The 14,007-nt window shown below is 31.0% G+C and overlaps 1 protein-coding gene across 3 annotated transcripts in view; it reads left to right on the top strand.

Moving 5' to 3' along the window:
* LOC135931210 (CREB-binding protein-like) overlaps nucleotides 1–8,964 on the top strand; it is a 30,665-nt gene extending 21,701 nt beyond the window's left edge. For 2 of the 3 annotated variants that reach the window (XM_065468164.1, XM_065468163.1), the window contains exons 23-27: nucleotides 3,362–3,527; nucleotides 3,665–3,880; nucleotides 4,294–4,473; nucleotides 4,558–4,839; nucleotides 5,018–8,964. In XM_065468164.1, coding sequence (XP_065324236.1) covers nucleotides 3,362–3,527; nucleotides 3,665–3,880; nucleotides 4,294–4,473; nucleotides 4,558–4,839; nucleotides 5,018–7,888 — 3,715 coding nt within the window. In that variant the 3' untranslated portion in view covers nucleotides 7,889–8,964. The remainder of the gene's footprint in view (nucleotides 1–3,361; nucleotides 3,528–3,664; nucleotides 3,881–4,293; nucleotides 4,474–4,557; nucleotides 4,840–5,017) is intronic. The other variant, XM_065468165.1, reaches the window with a different exon arrangement.
* Nucleotides 8,965–14,007: the final 5,043 nt, after the last annotated feature.

Below are 14,007 nucleotides of genomic sequence, written 5' to 3'. Positions count from 1 at the left end.
TGAATGGGATATGTAAATCAATTAATAACATTTTGATTTTGTTATTCCAATGCTAAAAAGATTTGCAGTAATTTCATAGTTGATACCACCATCCGCAGAACGTTCTGATCAATATGGACTTATTTATTCCTCTTATCTGAAAATCACTATCTCCTACAAATTTAAAACATGAAACATAGTAGCCTTCGTTTAAATCTTCTGTAGACGCCCTATAGGCCAAAGAAGATTAGCGATCTGCAAAACAGTCGATTTTTCATAAATATATGTTGTAATTCAATTTGCAGGAAAATTTGTATATTATAATCGTTAAAGTTTTTTATCTGATACAAACTTAGAAATTTGATAAGATGTTGGGCTGATATTTTCACGGTTTCTTTAAGGTTATTAGTTATCAGGAAATGGAAGCAACCAATAATAGGTTAACCTAAAAATAAAAAAATTAAGATTTTAAAATATTTAGGGAAAAAATAACAAAAATTTATTACTACTACAATTCTTATTGGAAATTTATCTCCCAATATTTTGTTGTAAGTTTATTATCACAATCATTTTATAACTCGTTCATTTCGTTACATGGAGTTTGTTAAAAAATTAACTGTTTATTCTTTTCTAAGAAAATCAATTTTTTGAATGTTTTAAAAAACTTCGTTAAAATAATTTTTGTTTTGTTTTTTATATTAAAAAAAATTTGCTTCTTTATTACATCTCGTAAAAGATATTGAGTATTATTTAAAAAAATAAAAGGTAATACTTTTCTATTTCATATCTTATTATTTCTTATTAAGGGTCATTTCATGTCAAATGAGCAAAAAAATCAAGATTTTCGGCCGACCCCTTTCAATTTCAATAAAAAGTTGTAGACTGGTTATATATGTTCCCATTAGATTATAAAAAAATTTTAGCGCATTAGCAACTATATTAGCGGAGATAATCGGGGTTAAAGGTCCAAAAAACGTCTTTTTTTGCTTTTTACTCATGTTAAATAATTAGTTTTTAATTTAAAACTAAATATGATCAGATATTGAATCTAATATCAATATCTAAGTTAATAATTGATAATTAAGACGAAATCATCAAAATTAATTTTTTTTAAAATATGGGTCATCTTATGGTCAGTTGAAAATATGAAATTAATATTTCGAAATGTATATGATCTCCTATTTTTAATTTTTTTAAGAAATATTATCCGTTTACTATTTTTTTAATAATTTCTTCAACAATTAGCATGGCTGGATATTTATTTAAAAAAATACTGCGATTTTTATACTTAAATACTTAAAAAAATAGATGGCGCTATATAATATAGTTTTAATATGTTAAAATTAATTTTTTTATTGATTAAAAATATTTTAATGTATAATAAATATATCATAAAATTCGATTATATAACTTTGTAAACCTTATTCCCCTGAGATATTCCCAGGATAAAATTTTTTTAAAATATTTCATTGTAAATTAAAAATAATTAAAAAATCCGACTAGCACACGAACAAAAAAGCAGGATTAAAGGAGTGCAGGAATTAAGGGAAAAATCGAAAATCACATTAATTACCAGGCCTACCCTTCCTCCATCCATACCCCCCCCCTCTTCAAACTAAGTCATACCCATCAAGGCGAATAATGTTATGAAATTGTCATTGTCTTATATTATTAAAATAGAATAAAATTTCGAAGATCTTGAAAAAATTTAAGCAATAAAAATAACAAAATTATAGTTCTGATGAAATAAGCCGACTCATGCCTGGAATAAAAGATTTTGTATCTGTTAAAGGCGAGAAAGAACCAGCCCAAAAAAGACTTATATTAAATAATCTTAAAGAAATATTCAAGATGTTTAAGGAAGAATATGCAAATATATCAATTGGATTCTCTAAATTTGCCGAACTTAGACCAAAGTGGCACACACACTGTTTGTGTCTGCGCCATTCATCAGAATGTGAAATTAATTAATGACAAATGTAATAGCTGAAATTACAGCAAAAGAAGATTACTGTATAAATTCTTATAACTATTTTGGGCGCAAATTATTTGTAATCCATCTCAGCCAAAATGTTTGTCAAAAGATTAGTTGCCAGCTAGTCTTCAAAGGCCAAATAAAAATCAAATCCTAACCCCATTAGAATTATATAATTATGCTAAAGAAAATATTAATGGAATTCAATTTGAATATGTAACCAATCAAGAATATATCGAAGGGGAATTAGCTTTTTGTAAAGGATTTAATGCACTGCTTATACATATGACCCAAAAAATTCACGGGGTTATTCCCATTGATCAAAATAGACTTAAAACCAAAATATATTCTAATTCCAAAAAATTTAATATAAAACAAGTTTCGTTTTTAAATGAGAAAATTATATTAATGGATATGTAACATGTGTATATGATGATAAATGGTGGTTATGATATATAATAGATAAAAATGATACAAATGAAGATGTAAAAATCCGATTTTTACACCCTTGTGGACCTTCAGCCTCATTTAAATTTCATCTGAAAGATGATAGTTTAGTGTTGCCTAAATCTCATATTCTCTTGCTGGTCAATCCTTCTACTCCCATAGTCGAACATATATATTATCTCCTGAAGAAATCTCACAAGCTAGCCAGGCTTTGTATTCCTTTAGATGAAGTAAGATTTAATTAATTTATAAACCATCTTAATTAGGCAAATTTGTGAAGATTTTAAAAATTTCATGATCTGAATTACAAATAAATATATATAATGCACATTATAATCGATTTAGTATGATATATATATACATTAAAATATTTTATCAATAAAAAAAAATGAATTTTAACATATTAAAACATTATATATAGCGCTCTCTATTTTTTTTTAAAGTATAAAAATCGCAATATTTTTTAAAATAAATATCCAATATGTTAATTGTTAAAGAAATTATTAAAAAAATAGTAAACGGATAATATTCCTTAAAAAAATTAAAAATCGGAGATCATATACATTTCGAAATATCAATTTCAAGTTTTCAACTGACCATAAGATGACTCATATTTTAAAAAAAATTAATTTTGATGTTTTCGCCTTAATTATCAATTATTAACTTAGCTATTGGTATTAGATTCAATATTTGATCATATTTAGTTTTAAATTAAAAACGAATTATTTAACATCAGTAAAAAGCAAAAAAAGACGTTTTTTAACCTTTAACCCCGATTATCAATATAGTTGCTAATGCGCTAAAATTTTGTTTATAATCTAAATTGAACATATATAACCAACCGATGATTTCTTATCGAAATCGAAAGAGGTCGGCCGAAAAGTGATTGATTTGACTTGGAATTACCCTTAACATTTTATAATTAAAAATAATGATTCTAATAAAAATTGCTGATTATAGTTATACAATGGCACACATCTGGGCTTGTCCTCCCAGTGAAGGCGACGATTACATATTCCATTGCCATCCTCCTGACCAAAAAATACCCAAACCCAAACGACTTCAAGAATGGTACAAGAAAATGCTCGACAAAGGCATATTGGACCGTGTTGTTGTGGACTACAAAGTGGGATCATTATACATTATACAGCATTCGATATTTTAGGATGCCTACAATTAAATAAAACTAACCTTTATTATTACTAGAAAATCCTTTTTATATTTCCAAATTAAATCTGAAATTATAATCTAACTCTTATATAGGACATACTTAAACAAGCTATGGAAGATAATTTGCAAAGCCCTACAGATCTACCCTATTTCGAAGGCGATTTTTGGCCAAACGCACTTGAGGAGACCATTAAGGAGATAGAACAAGAAGAGGAAAACAAACGAAAACAGATCGAAGCAGCTGCTGCAGCAGCAGCCGCCGCTCTTGCGGAATCTTCCGTTAATGAGGACGACCTTGATAGTGAAGACGTAATCATGACTAATATCTTTAACTCATTTATTAAGCAATTAATATAATCTGCCTTTTATAGATTTTTACCCTATACAAATTATAACAATATATATCAGATTATGTTTTAAAAAAAGGGGTAAATAGAGGAGAGTGGATGGACTCGAATAAAAAAATCTCATGTAATTTAATAGGAACTTCCAAAGGTTGGAATTCTTTCGAAAATATATAAATTTAAGGAAAGAGGGAATATTAATTTGTAAAATAAAAAGGATTATTGATGATTTATCACAAGACCTTGTTTATTAAATAGTCATTATAAAAAATAGTTTACAGATTAAGTTCTCATATTCATGTGGTAGATATTTGAAAAAATAAAATTTATGTCTCTTTTATATGCTGGTTCATAAGATATAATTAACTCATAAAACAGTATTTGGGTTTCTCATCTTTGCAGGGAAAACTCGGCAAGAAGGGTAAAAAGAACAAGAATAAGAAATCAACGTTAAAGAACAAGGGGAACTCCCGAAAGAGCAATAAGCGTGCCATTTTCCCCCAGGTTTCGAATGATCTCTCCGCAAAAATTTACGCCACCATGGAGAAGCACAAAGAAGTTTTTTACATGATTTATGAACGCTTGTTATAATTCTTATTCTCAATTTCTTACTTTTCAATTGCTTTCTGTAATTTTAAACAGGTATTTTTTGTGGTGAGGCTCCATTTGCCTGGTGATGCGAACCACCTTGGGCCCATCGTGGATCCTGACCCTTATACCAACTGCGATCTGATGGATGGACGCGATGCCTTTCTTTCCTTGGCCCGCGAGAAACATTTGGAGTTTTCATCGCGTCGTCGGGCTTTCTACTCGACCTTAGTGATGCTGTATGAGCTACACAACCAGGGACAAGACCGCTTTGTTTACACATGCAACCATTGCCGCAACCAGGTTGAAACGCGATACCATTGCACTGTATGTGATGTAAGTATAAATGTCAATACATATAATATGATTATTAATTTTAATTTTTAAGTAAAAGGTTAGTAAATCCTTGTTATCAAACATTTGAAACACTATTAAAAGTTTTTGTGATTGGATAATCATATTTTTATTATATTCATTTTTTAAATAGAAATTTGAACCTTATTTTTTTACACAGGATTTCGACCTGTGTGTCACATGCTACCAACATCAGGGCCACACCCATAAAATGGATAAACTTGGTTTCGATCTAGACGATGGAGGCATAGGTTCGAGCGGATCATCCTCTTCATCATGCTCCCTATTGCTAGGAAATGGAAGCTCAGATTCGGTCAAACGGGAGGCGGACTTAGCTGAGGCCCGTCAACAATCCATTCAGCGCTGTATCCAGAACTTGGTTCACGCTTCACAGTGTAAGGATGCCAACTGCCGCCTTTCTTCATGTCAGAAGATGAAGCGTGTTGTAGCACACACAAAAGGTTGCAAGAAGAAAGTTAACTCAGGATGTCCTGTGTGCAAGCAGTTCATCACACTATGCTGCTTCCATGCAAAGAACTGCCCAGAGCCTAAGTGTCCGGTCCCCTTCTGCAACAACATAAAGCACAAGTTGGCCTTGCAAAAGAAACAGCAACGTTTGGCCCAAGAGCAACATGCCTTGCGTCGCATGGCAGCCATGAACGCTGCCCAGGCCGCCCAATCCATCTCGTCAGTGTCTGGTAGTGTGCCCATTACCCCAGGTCGACTCCCCCAGGGATCAACTGGTGGTAAAGGTAATTACTTAGGCTCTGGTGGGCCATCAATCCCAATCGTTTTCAATCAACAACATCAGTTACATTCTGCAACGGCTCCACTGGCTCCACCTCCCATGGGTGCCCTCCAAGCTGCCCAGAAGATTCAGCAAATGGCTATTCAACAACAACAACAAAACGCGGCTCAGCGCAATGTGGTACTTGGGGCACCTTTTAACAACCCACCAGGCGGTCATCAATTGATGATGGGAATTGGAAAAGGTAACAAATTCGAATCCAACTTAAACGCCCCCAATAACGGCATTCCAAATCAGATGGGGTTGTTATATGGCAACCATAATACATCCTTTCTCAGCAGCAATAACACCATACAGGTTCCCACAATCTTTAACAATCAAATGGGCAATGACGGCTCTTTTGTTGCAACTCATCACTCTCAAGGCGCAACATCCAACATTTCCATTGGGTACAGTGTCACCGCCAAAAATCCCGTAAATTTGCATTCCAAGCCCTTATGGGAGTCCAACTATGGAGCTCAAGGTGATTCAATCGACCCATCCATGGATAGTGTCTTGATACAACCCCAACATCAACTTAAGCAACAAACTGCAAATATTATGTCGCGTCACAAATTACCATTACCCCCACATCAGCTAATAACTAATATTAACAACAATAATGCTAACCCTCCTCCAAACTATGACTTGTCGGTAGGCGATCTTCAATCTTTTCTTTCCTCAGCCAATGCTGTAGCATCTGACCCCTTTAACCCTAACAATCAGAACTCACCCCAAATGCTGCATAACAATGCTGGCAGCAATAATGTGCCATTGCCACCTCAGCAACAGAGTTTATCTAGACAGAACTTTAGTCATGTGCTGGCAGCTGCGGCTGCTGCTAACTCTAACAATCCAAATTCTCAAAAGCTGAGCGCAATACACCACCTTATCAACACACTTAAGGCGTCACCCTCGCCTCAGCAGCAACAACAGGTCTTAACCATACTCAAGAGCAATCCCCAAATCATGGCTGCCTTCCTAAAATCCAAAACACAGCAACAAGAGCAGCAGCAGCAGATAGCTGCTGCCCTTCAGCACCAACAGCAGCAGCAAGCCTCCATCTCAGGTGTGCAGTTGGATGCCCACCCGCCCAATGCATCGTCCACCTTCCTCCATCCCGTCAATGCAAAGATGGAGTGGAACAACAATGGAATGATCGCCACTGGCTCATCCAACTTTGAAGGTGGCTCTCCAGCTGATTCTAATTTACCAATATCTAACATTGACAACACAAACGTTCGCCTTAATTCGAATCCCAACCAACAACCCTTCATTTTAAGGGGTGCCCATCCCTCTGGGCCACCACTCCTTCAATCCAATAATCCTCTTAATACCATGAATCCCGGAAGAGGTAGAATGCTAAATACACCACTCTCCTCCCACTTCAATTACCTCCAGACCTCATCAAACGGTGACGAAAACCACTCATCCTTGCTGCAGCCACATCCTCAGCACTTGCAGCAAAATATAGCGTCACAAAATCACCCTCTGCTCCAGGCTATGCAATTTCAACACTCCAATAATACCAATCATCTTCAACAAAGCTCTGGCCCTAATCTCATCAACAATAACCCCATCAAATTAGGAAACTTTAGCCTAAACCCCAATTTCAATGCCAATAACATGAACGGTTTGAACTCGATGCTGCAGCAACAATTCAGTTCCCGGAGCACTCAACAAAATCCTAATAACAATAATAACTCTTCTCCCCACTTGTCAACTTTTCAAAGATTCAATTCGCCCTCGATGCTCATTCATAATGTTAGTGGTGGGAATAAGAACAGTCTATCAGGCGACCACAATAACAACATGAATCTTGTACACTCACCCCACAATTCGGTCAATGCCCCTCTTTCCAACAAATTTGGCTTGGCAGCCAACCACCCATCGCCTCAACAGCAGCAAGTCGTCATGCAACAAAGAAACCCCACATCGCAGCCACCCCCTTACATATCCGGGCCTCCTGGTTCCGCTCTCGCTCAACAACATTCTCCTCACAGTGGACTTTTGCACGGGACAGCTCGGAATAAAGCCACTCCCTCTCCTAGAGTTGCCTCATACCCTTCAATCTCCCTTCAACAACCTTCCTATCATCACCACTCCTCGCCTCACACCCACAATCTAATGGGCTATGGTCTTGACATACAAGGGGACAAAAGCATAAAGCCACCAGGCAGTCTGAGCAATAACAATTCGAATACTACCGGAAGTGATCCACTTACACATTTCGTAGATAAATAATTGTTACAAATTTTATTGATAAAATTATATTTTTATAACCGAAAATGCCCATAATACTTTCCCCCTTTTTTATTTATTCATATTGGGATATTTATATTGTTTTGATTGTTTTAATCCCCCTGCCCAATATTTTAACCCCAAACGTGATAATAGTTTGATTAGTTGCCTATTTAAACAAAAAATTATACATTTATTGCCTCTTCCCTCTCCCAAAAAATATAATATATTATAAGATATAAAATAATATTTAATATTTCTTTGTTTTCTTTTTTATTACTGTTAAATTAAAATACAAATTTACAACTTGAAACAAAAACTTAAAAAATTTATTAAATTTTATATAAAATATTATTGATTTTGATAAGAGATTATTAAATAAAAAATATTTAACCCAAACTACTCGTACACATATTATGGTAAATAAAAGAAAATAAGATTTTCAAGAATTTGTATTTTTTTATTCTCCCCAAGCAAAATGTTTCTTATTTTACCCCACCCACATTGACTGTTTTTAATAATAATATAAAACAAATAAAATGCTTTGAAATAAAACAACCTTTTTTAATGATGGAACGTTATAAATATATAATATATTATAATATATTTTGTTTTTAATATATATTATTAATATAATTATTATACATATTTAAAAACAAGATTTTTAAAATGTTTCTCCTCGATGAATTCTTTTATCCGTTTCCCCCAATCCTCAAAATCTCCTCCAATCCCTCACACAAAAACATGTTGATTTGTACAAATATTTAATTGTTTTCCCATTTTTTTAATTTGTTTTTTATATTAAATTTAATAATTATACATATTTAAATTAAATTAAAACCCAAGTAAGACCGAACTTGGGTTTTAACGTATTTTCGCATAACGGGAAGAGGAAGGAGAAAAAAATACTTATTTATTGAATCATTTTTACCTTCCCTCTCTCTCATAATTTTATATATTTATAAATGATAGAATCGACCGTTTTTTCCAAATATTTGGATTTGGCAAAAAATGAGATCAAAATATTTTTTGAAAAAAGATTCTTTAATTTCTCCCTTTTCTCCCTCCCCCTATGCTTTACGCAAAAGTTAACTTTTTATTATCAATGTTATATTATTTGATTATTAAAAAAATTATTGAAATAAAATATTGTTAAATTTAACACCCTTTTTGGATTGTGACCTTAATAAGAATTCGTTAGCACAGCCCAATGATATTAAAACTAACTTAAACTGACGATTCTTTTATTAAATTGCATAAAAAGTGTGCATAGCCATTGAAAGACCTTTAGTTGAAATGTGAGTGGCATACTACATCTAATGACATGGATTACAGCTTACTTATATGTGCGTACTTTTAATAAATAAATCGTTTGTCTAGGTTACTTTTGATGACATTGGCATAGCCTATATATTACCAAATATCTTGACAAGGTGCTAATACAGTGATTGACGATTAAATTAAAACCCATCCATATAAAATTATTTTCTTTGCAAAAATAATTAAAATATAGACAAAGCATTATTGAAAATTCTTTTTATTACTCCTTTTGTTATTTTAATTATTTTTGCAAAGAAAATAATTTTATATGGATGAGTTTTTTAATTTAATCGTCAATATGTTTCATTAAATCATCAAAACACTGACAAGATTATATTTAATGACCGTCATTTGATCCGCTCTCGCTCATCCTTTTGCTATAAAGATTTTCATGTCTCCTACTAAAATGAATCATTTTTATGACGGAATAGGAAACTCAAAGTTAAACTTACTTGCGCGAAAAAAGAATCTGGATACAGATTCTTTTAAAAAAACGAATCTTAGATACAGATACTAGTATCTTTTGCCTAAGTATCTTAAATACAAGATACTTTTAAATTATCATTATCTATTAATTTAGAACAGTTTTTATTATTTATGTATGAAGAACATAACATACGCATATAATAAGAATGAATATTTAATGATGAGTTAATTATAATAATTAAGCATTTTAATATTAGTAATAGCCATTCATAGCATAGATAGGGAAGGGAGACTAGTATTTTTAATGGGAGTTGAAATATTAATTTGCAAAAGAGTATTTAAAATACATTCATTATTTTATAAGATAATCAAATTTTTCAAATAATTAATCATTAGACCTTTGCCGTTTTGGCCTACTTAACATTGTGCCAAAACTTAATTACCTTTCAATTGGAGTTGATAAAGGTATTGCAGTATTATATTTATAAAAAATTTAGTGAAAGGATAATAATTAAGCTTTTATAATGTATTTTCTTTAATATAATTTAAAACCTCCAGTTCAATGTTATTTGTATTATTAAACTCAGCAACATTTGTTTCACCAAAAGAAAAATAATCATCATTTTCTTTATTAGATATTATCAGTGTTATTATTTGAGCTTGATTATATAGGCTGGTCTTAGAGCGTTAATAATAAATTTTAAACAATTAAATTCATTTACGCTATATATTTTTAATTTTAAATTGTTCTCAGAGATTACTAATAAGAGGAAAATGAAAGTGAACAAGTCAAAGTAAAAAATTACTATATTGGATATTGTTAATTTAAAGAATTCTCAAAATCCAACTTAAAAATTGTTAAACAAAGGTGTAGGGCAGTTTTTGTAAACTTTTGTATTTTTAACAATATTTTGCCTATAAATAAAACATTTATTTTTTATACCAAATTTATATCTAGTTCTTAATTATGATTTAAATATATAATTTTTTTTTATCAATCCAAAAATTCTTAAACCCGAGCTGAAACCGAATCCACCTATTTTTTTAACCTTAAACCGAACCCAGTCAAAAATTTTGCCAGATTCGCATCCCTTCTTGTGCATTGTAGACAACTTTGCTGTTAACCTTTTAGTCATTTATAATTTATATAAAAATATATGGAAAATTAAATTAGGTTTAAAATTTCATGGAAAAATTGTCTGAAATTTATAGAGTAGGTATTCCAAACATGATGGAATACATTTCCGGTAAAATCATTTATTTTTAAAAACGCGTTCAAAATGATTTGAAGTTGAAAAAATGGTACATTGTCGGAAAAAACACATTAACGCTAACTAGAGGTATGCATTGGGCGCCATCCAATGTTTTAAAAAAAATTTAACCCGCCCGCCCAGCCCGCCCATAGTTTTCAAAAAAATATATACCGCCCGACCCGCCCATTTGTCTCCTGCCCGCCCATTAGTTCAAAATTTTTTACCCGCACGCCTATTATTTATAAAAAATTTTAACCCAAGCCTGCTTATAAAATTTAATTATGATCATTCTTTCATTTTTTTAAGCATCTAATAAAAATATTTCTGCATTACACCTCTACAAGAAGTTCATAATTTAGGAAATTAATATAAGTAAAAAAATAATCAATGTAAATTTTGGACAATTTATTTGATCAAATTGAATATTTATGAAAAAAATATAAATGTAAAATTAATATTATATGTAATTATAATGCAAAAATAATAATGAATCGACATTTTCTGGATTCAAACACGTTCTTCTTTGTTCTAAAAATCTTCCAGCTAAATCCGCGTTCGGAAGAACTACTAGAAAAGTTTTATTACATTCCCATAAAAGGAAATTTTTAATAGACAAAAATGTTTAATTTATTCTAGAAAAAAGTTTTATTGTTGTGTTTATTACATAATATAGTTAGGTAAATGTTCTTCACTTAAAAAAAACGATTGGTACAATAAAAAAATAAATATTGTTATAGATCATTTAAACAATTATATTTTTTAGTTTGTTTGTGAACAAAAATTTTAAATTTCCTTAACCCGCCCGCCCATTGTTTAAATTTCTTAACCCGCCCAGCCCGCCCATAGTTTCAAATTTTTTTTAACCCGCCCGCCTGCCCATTCTTGAAAATTTTTTACCCGGGGCGGGCGGGCCGAAACCCCGCCCAATGCATACCCCTAACGCTAACTAACATATGTTGTGATGACTGATGATTTAATGTTAACGATAAAAGTAAAACCCATCCAGATAAAATATTTTGTTTGCAAAAATATTTAAAATAACACATTCACAATTTATAAAAAAATTTAAATAATCTTCCTCTTTTTCTTTAAAATTTGCTTTTATGACCGAGGTTTTTTTTCTAAAATTAATTATTATCTATAAACTGGAAGACTTTTTAAATGAGTTAAAAAATACACAATTTCTTTTTGGGTAAAACTTAAGGTCAATTTATGATAATTTTTTCATTACTTACTTTATTTTCTATTAAATTTACCTTTCTTATATTTTCGAATATGACTTATGAAATCTGTTATGAATGTATAGTTATTTTATTTATATTAAAGATCATAATATATTTATTTTTCTATTTGTATTGCACATAATATAACGAAAAAAAATATATATATTATAAAATAATCTAGTGTAATTATCTATTAAAGTAGTCGTTCAAAGGTATAGATCGGATTCCTTCTTCGATATATCGTATCGTAATGAGTAGAAAGCTGTGAAATCATAATTAGTGAAATTTAACAAAAGGCTAGTAATTGCCTCTCGATTATATGGATTCTGTTTTTTGGTTTTGAATATATAGATCAATATTGACTTAAAATCGCCACAAAATTTTTCAATGGAGTTTAGTAGCGGGGAATAAGGTGGAAGATATGCTATATTTTGATAATTATGAGTTATTATATGGGTACGATGAATAGGCGCATTATCCAACGGCAAAATGGATGATAATTCATTCAGGTATATTATTGAGACCATTAATTCCTATGGTAGACAAAACCGATACGCTTTTCTCCTTTGAAGGAGGGAGTTTGACGGATGTCTTACCCAGAGGTGCCCATCCATAGTGGGAAATGACGTGGAAATTGAATGTTTCATCTAAATAGAATATATTTCTAAATGGCTCGTTCATCATTTTTAGGTAATATTCTTTATGAATATTGATGACATCTGGGAAATTCCTTCTATCGGTTTCTTTTCCGGTTCCATCCCATTGATTTGATGCATCTTGATATAGTCGACTGGCTCAACATTATATATGGTGTTAAATGTTCTATTATGTTTTTAATTACCCGTTATTATAACTAAACGATTCATCTATATTCGATTGAAGTTGTGTATTTCTTCTTCCTACTTCGTTGTTTTATTATATAACCAGATACAGGATCGCCTTAATATTCAAAGAAATTTTTCGGCTAGAAACATTGCCGTTGAATTGGGCTGATCATCAATTGGTTTGCGCCATATTTAAGCCATTTCCATTTTTTCATCTCTCCAATTATCATTTTTTTTCCTTAAACGAATAGGATAAAAATTTGGTTAGTTTCATTAGGTGTATCTAAAATTATGTATATAGTTAGCAAATAATCGAATATTATATTAACAAACCTGAGACTGGAGATAGATTTCAAAATACTAGTGATAATAAAATTTGACATTTAAAAAAAACAGAAATAAATTTTGTAAAAAATTATTAGGAGTCTAAAATTAAAATTGCCGCAAATATAAAAAGGAATTATTAGAAGTTTTAATTTAAGTTAAATTACCGGAAGTTTATAAAAATAATATTTTTCTCAACATTTTCTTTCAAGTTTTTACTAAAAGTAAATGTGTTATTTTAATTATTTTTGCAAACATAATATTTTTATCTGGATGATGGGTTTTAATTTAATCGTTAACTTATTATTAAATCATCACAATTATATTCTATTTTATTATAATTTCGATAAAATAATGGATATATAAAAATACTATGTATAAAGTATAAAATCATTCCATATGTTCTTCGACTTTGAAGATGATACCTTTTTAGAATATAAAACAGTAAAAATTAATATTATTAATTATTAGGGATTACCTAATTAATCGGCTGCCAACGATAACCCAACTCCAGATATTGTTGCATTGATTGTAAAAGTTCTTAAAATCATGGAATATTCACGAAAGGGCTCAATAATATTGGTAATAATTTCATCTCTTAAATTAGGTCGTGGAATGATGTTTGAAATCTAGTTTTGAATTGAATATATCAAAAAATTCAATAGATATTTAATCCTAACTTTGTGGGCATCGATTAAACGGGATTTATGAATAGATTTTAAATATGTGCATTTAAGTTAAAATTGACAGAA

The sequence above is a fragment of the Gordionus sp. m RMFG-2023 genome, chromosome 1 (genome assembly GCF_954871325.1).
Source record: "Gordionus sp. m RMFG-2023 chromosome 1, tfGorSpeb1-WG-v2, whole genome shotgun sequence".
Lineage (NCBI taxonomy): Eukaryota > Metazoa > Nematomorpha > Gordioida > Chordodea > Parachordodidae > Gordionus > Gordionus sp. m RMFG-2023.
The sequence above is the reverse complement of the archived record's forward strand: the minus strand, read 5'-3'. Positions and strand labels throughout refer to the sequence as shown.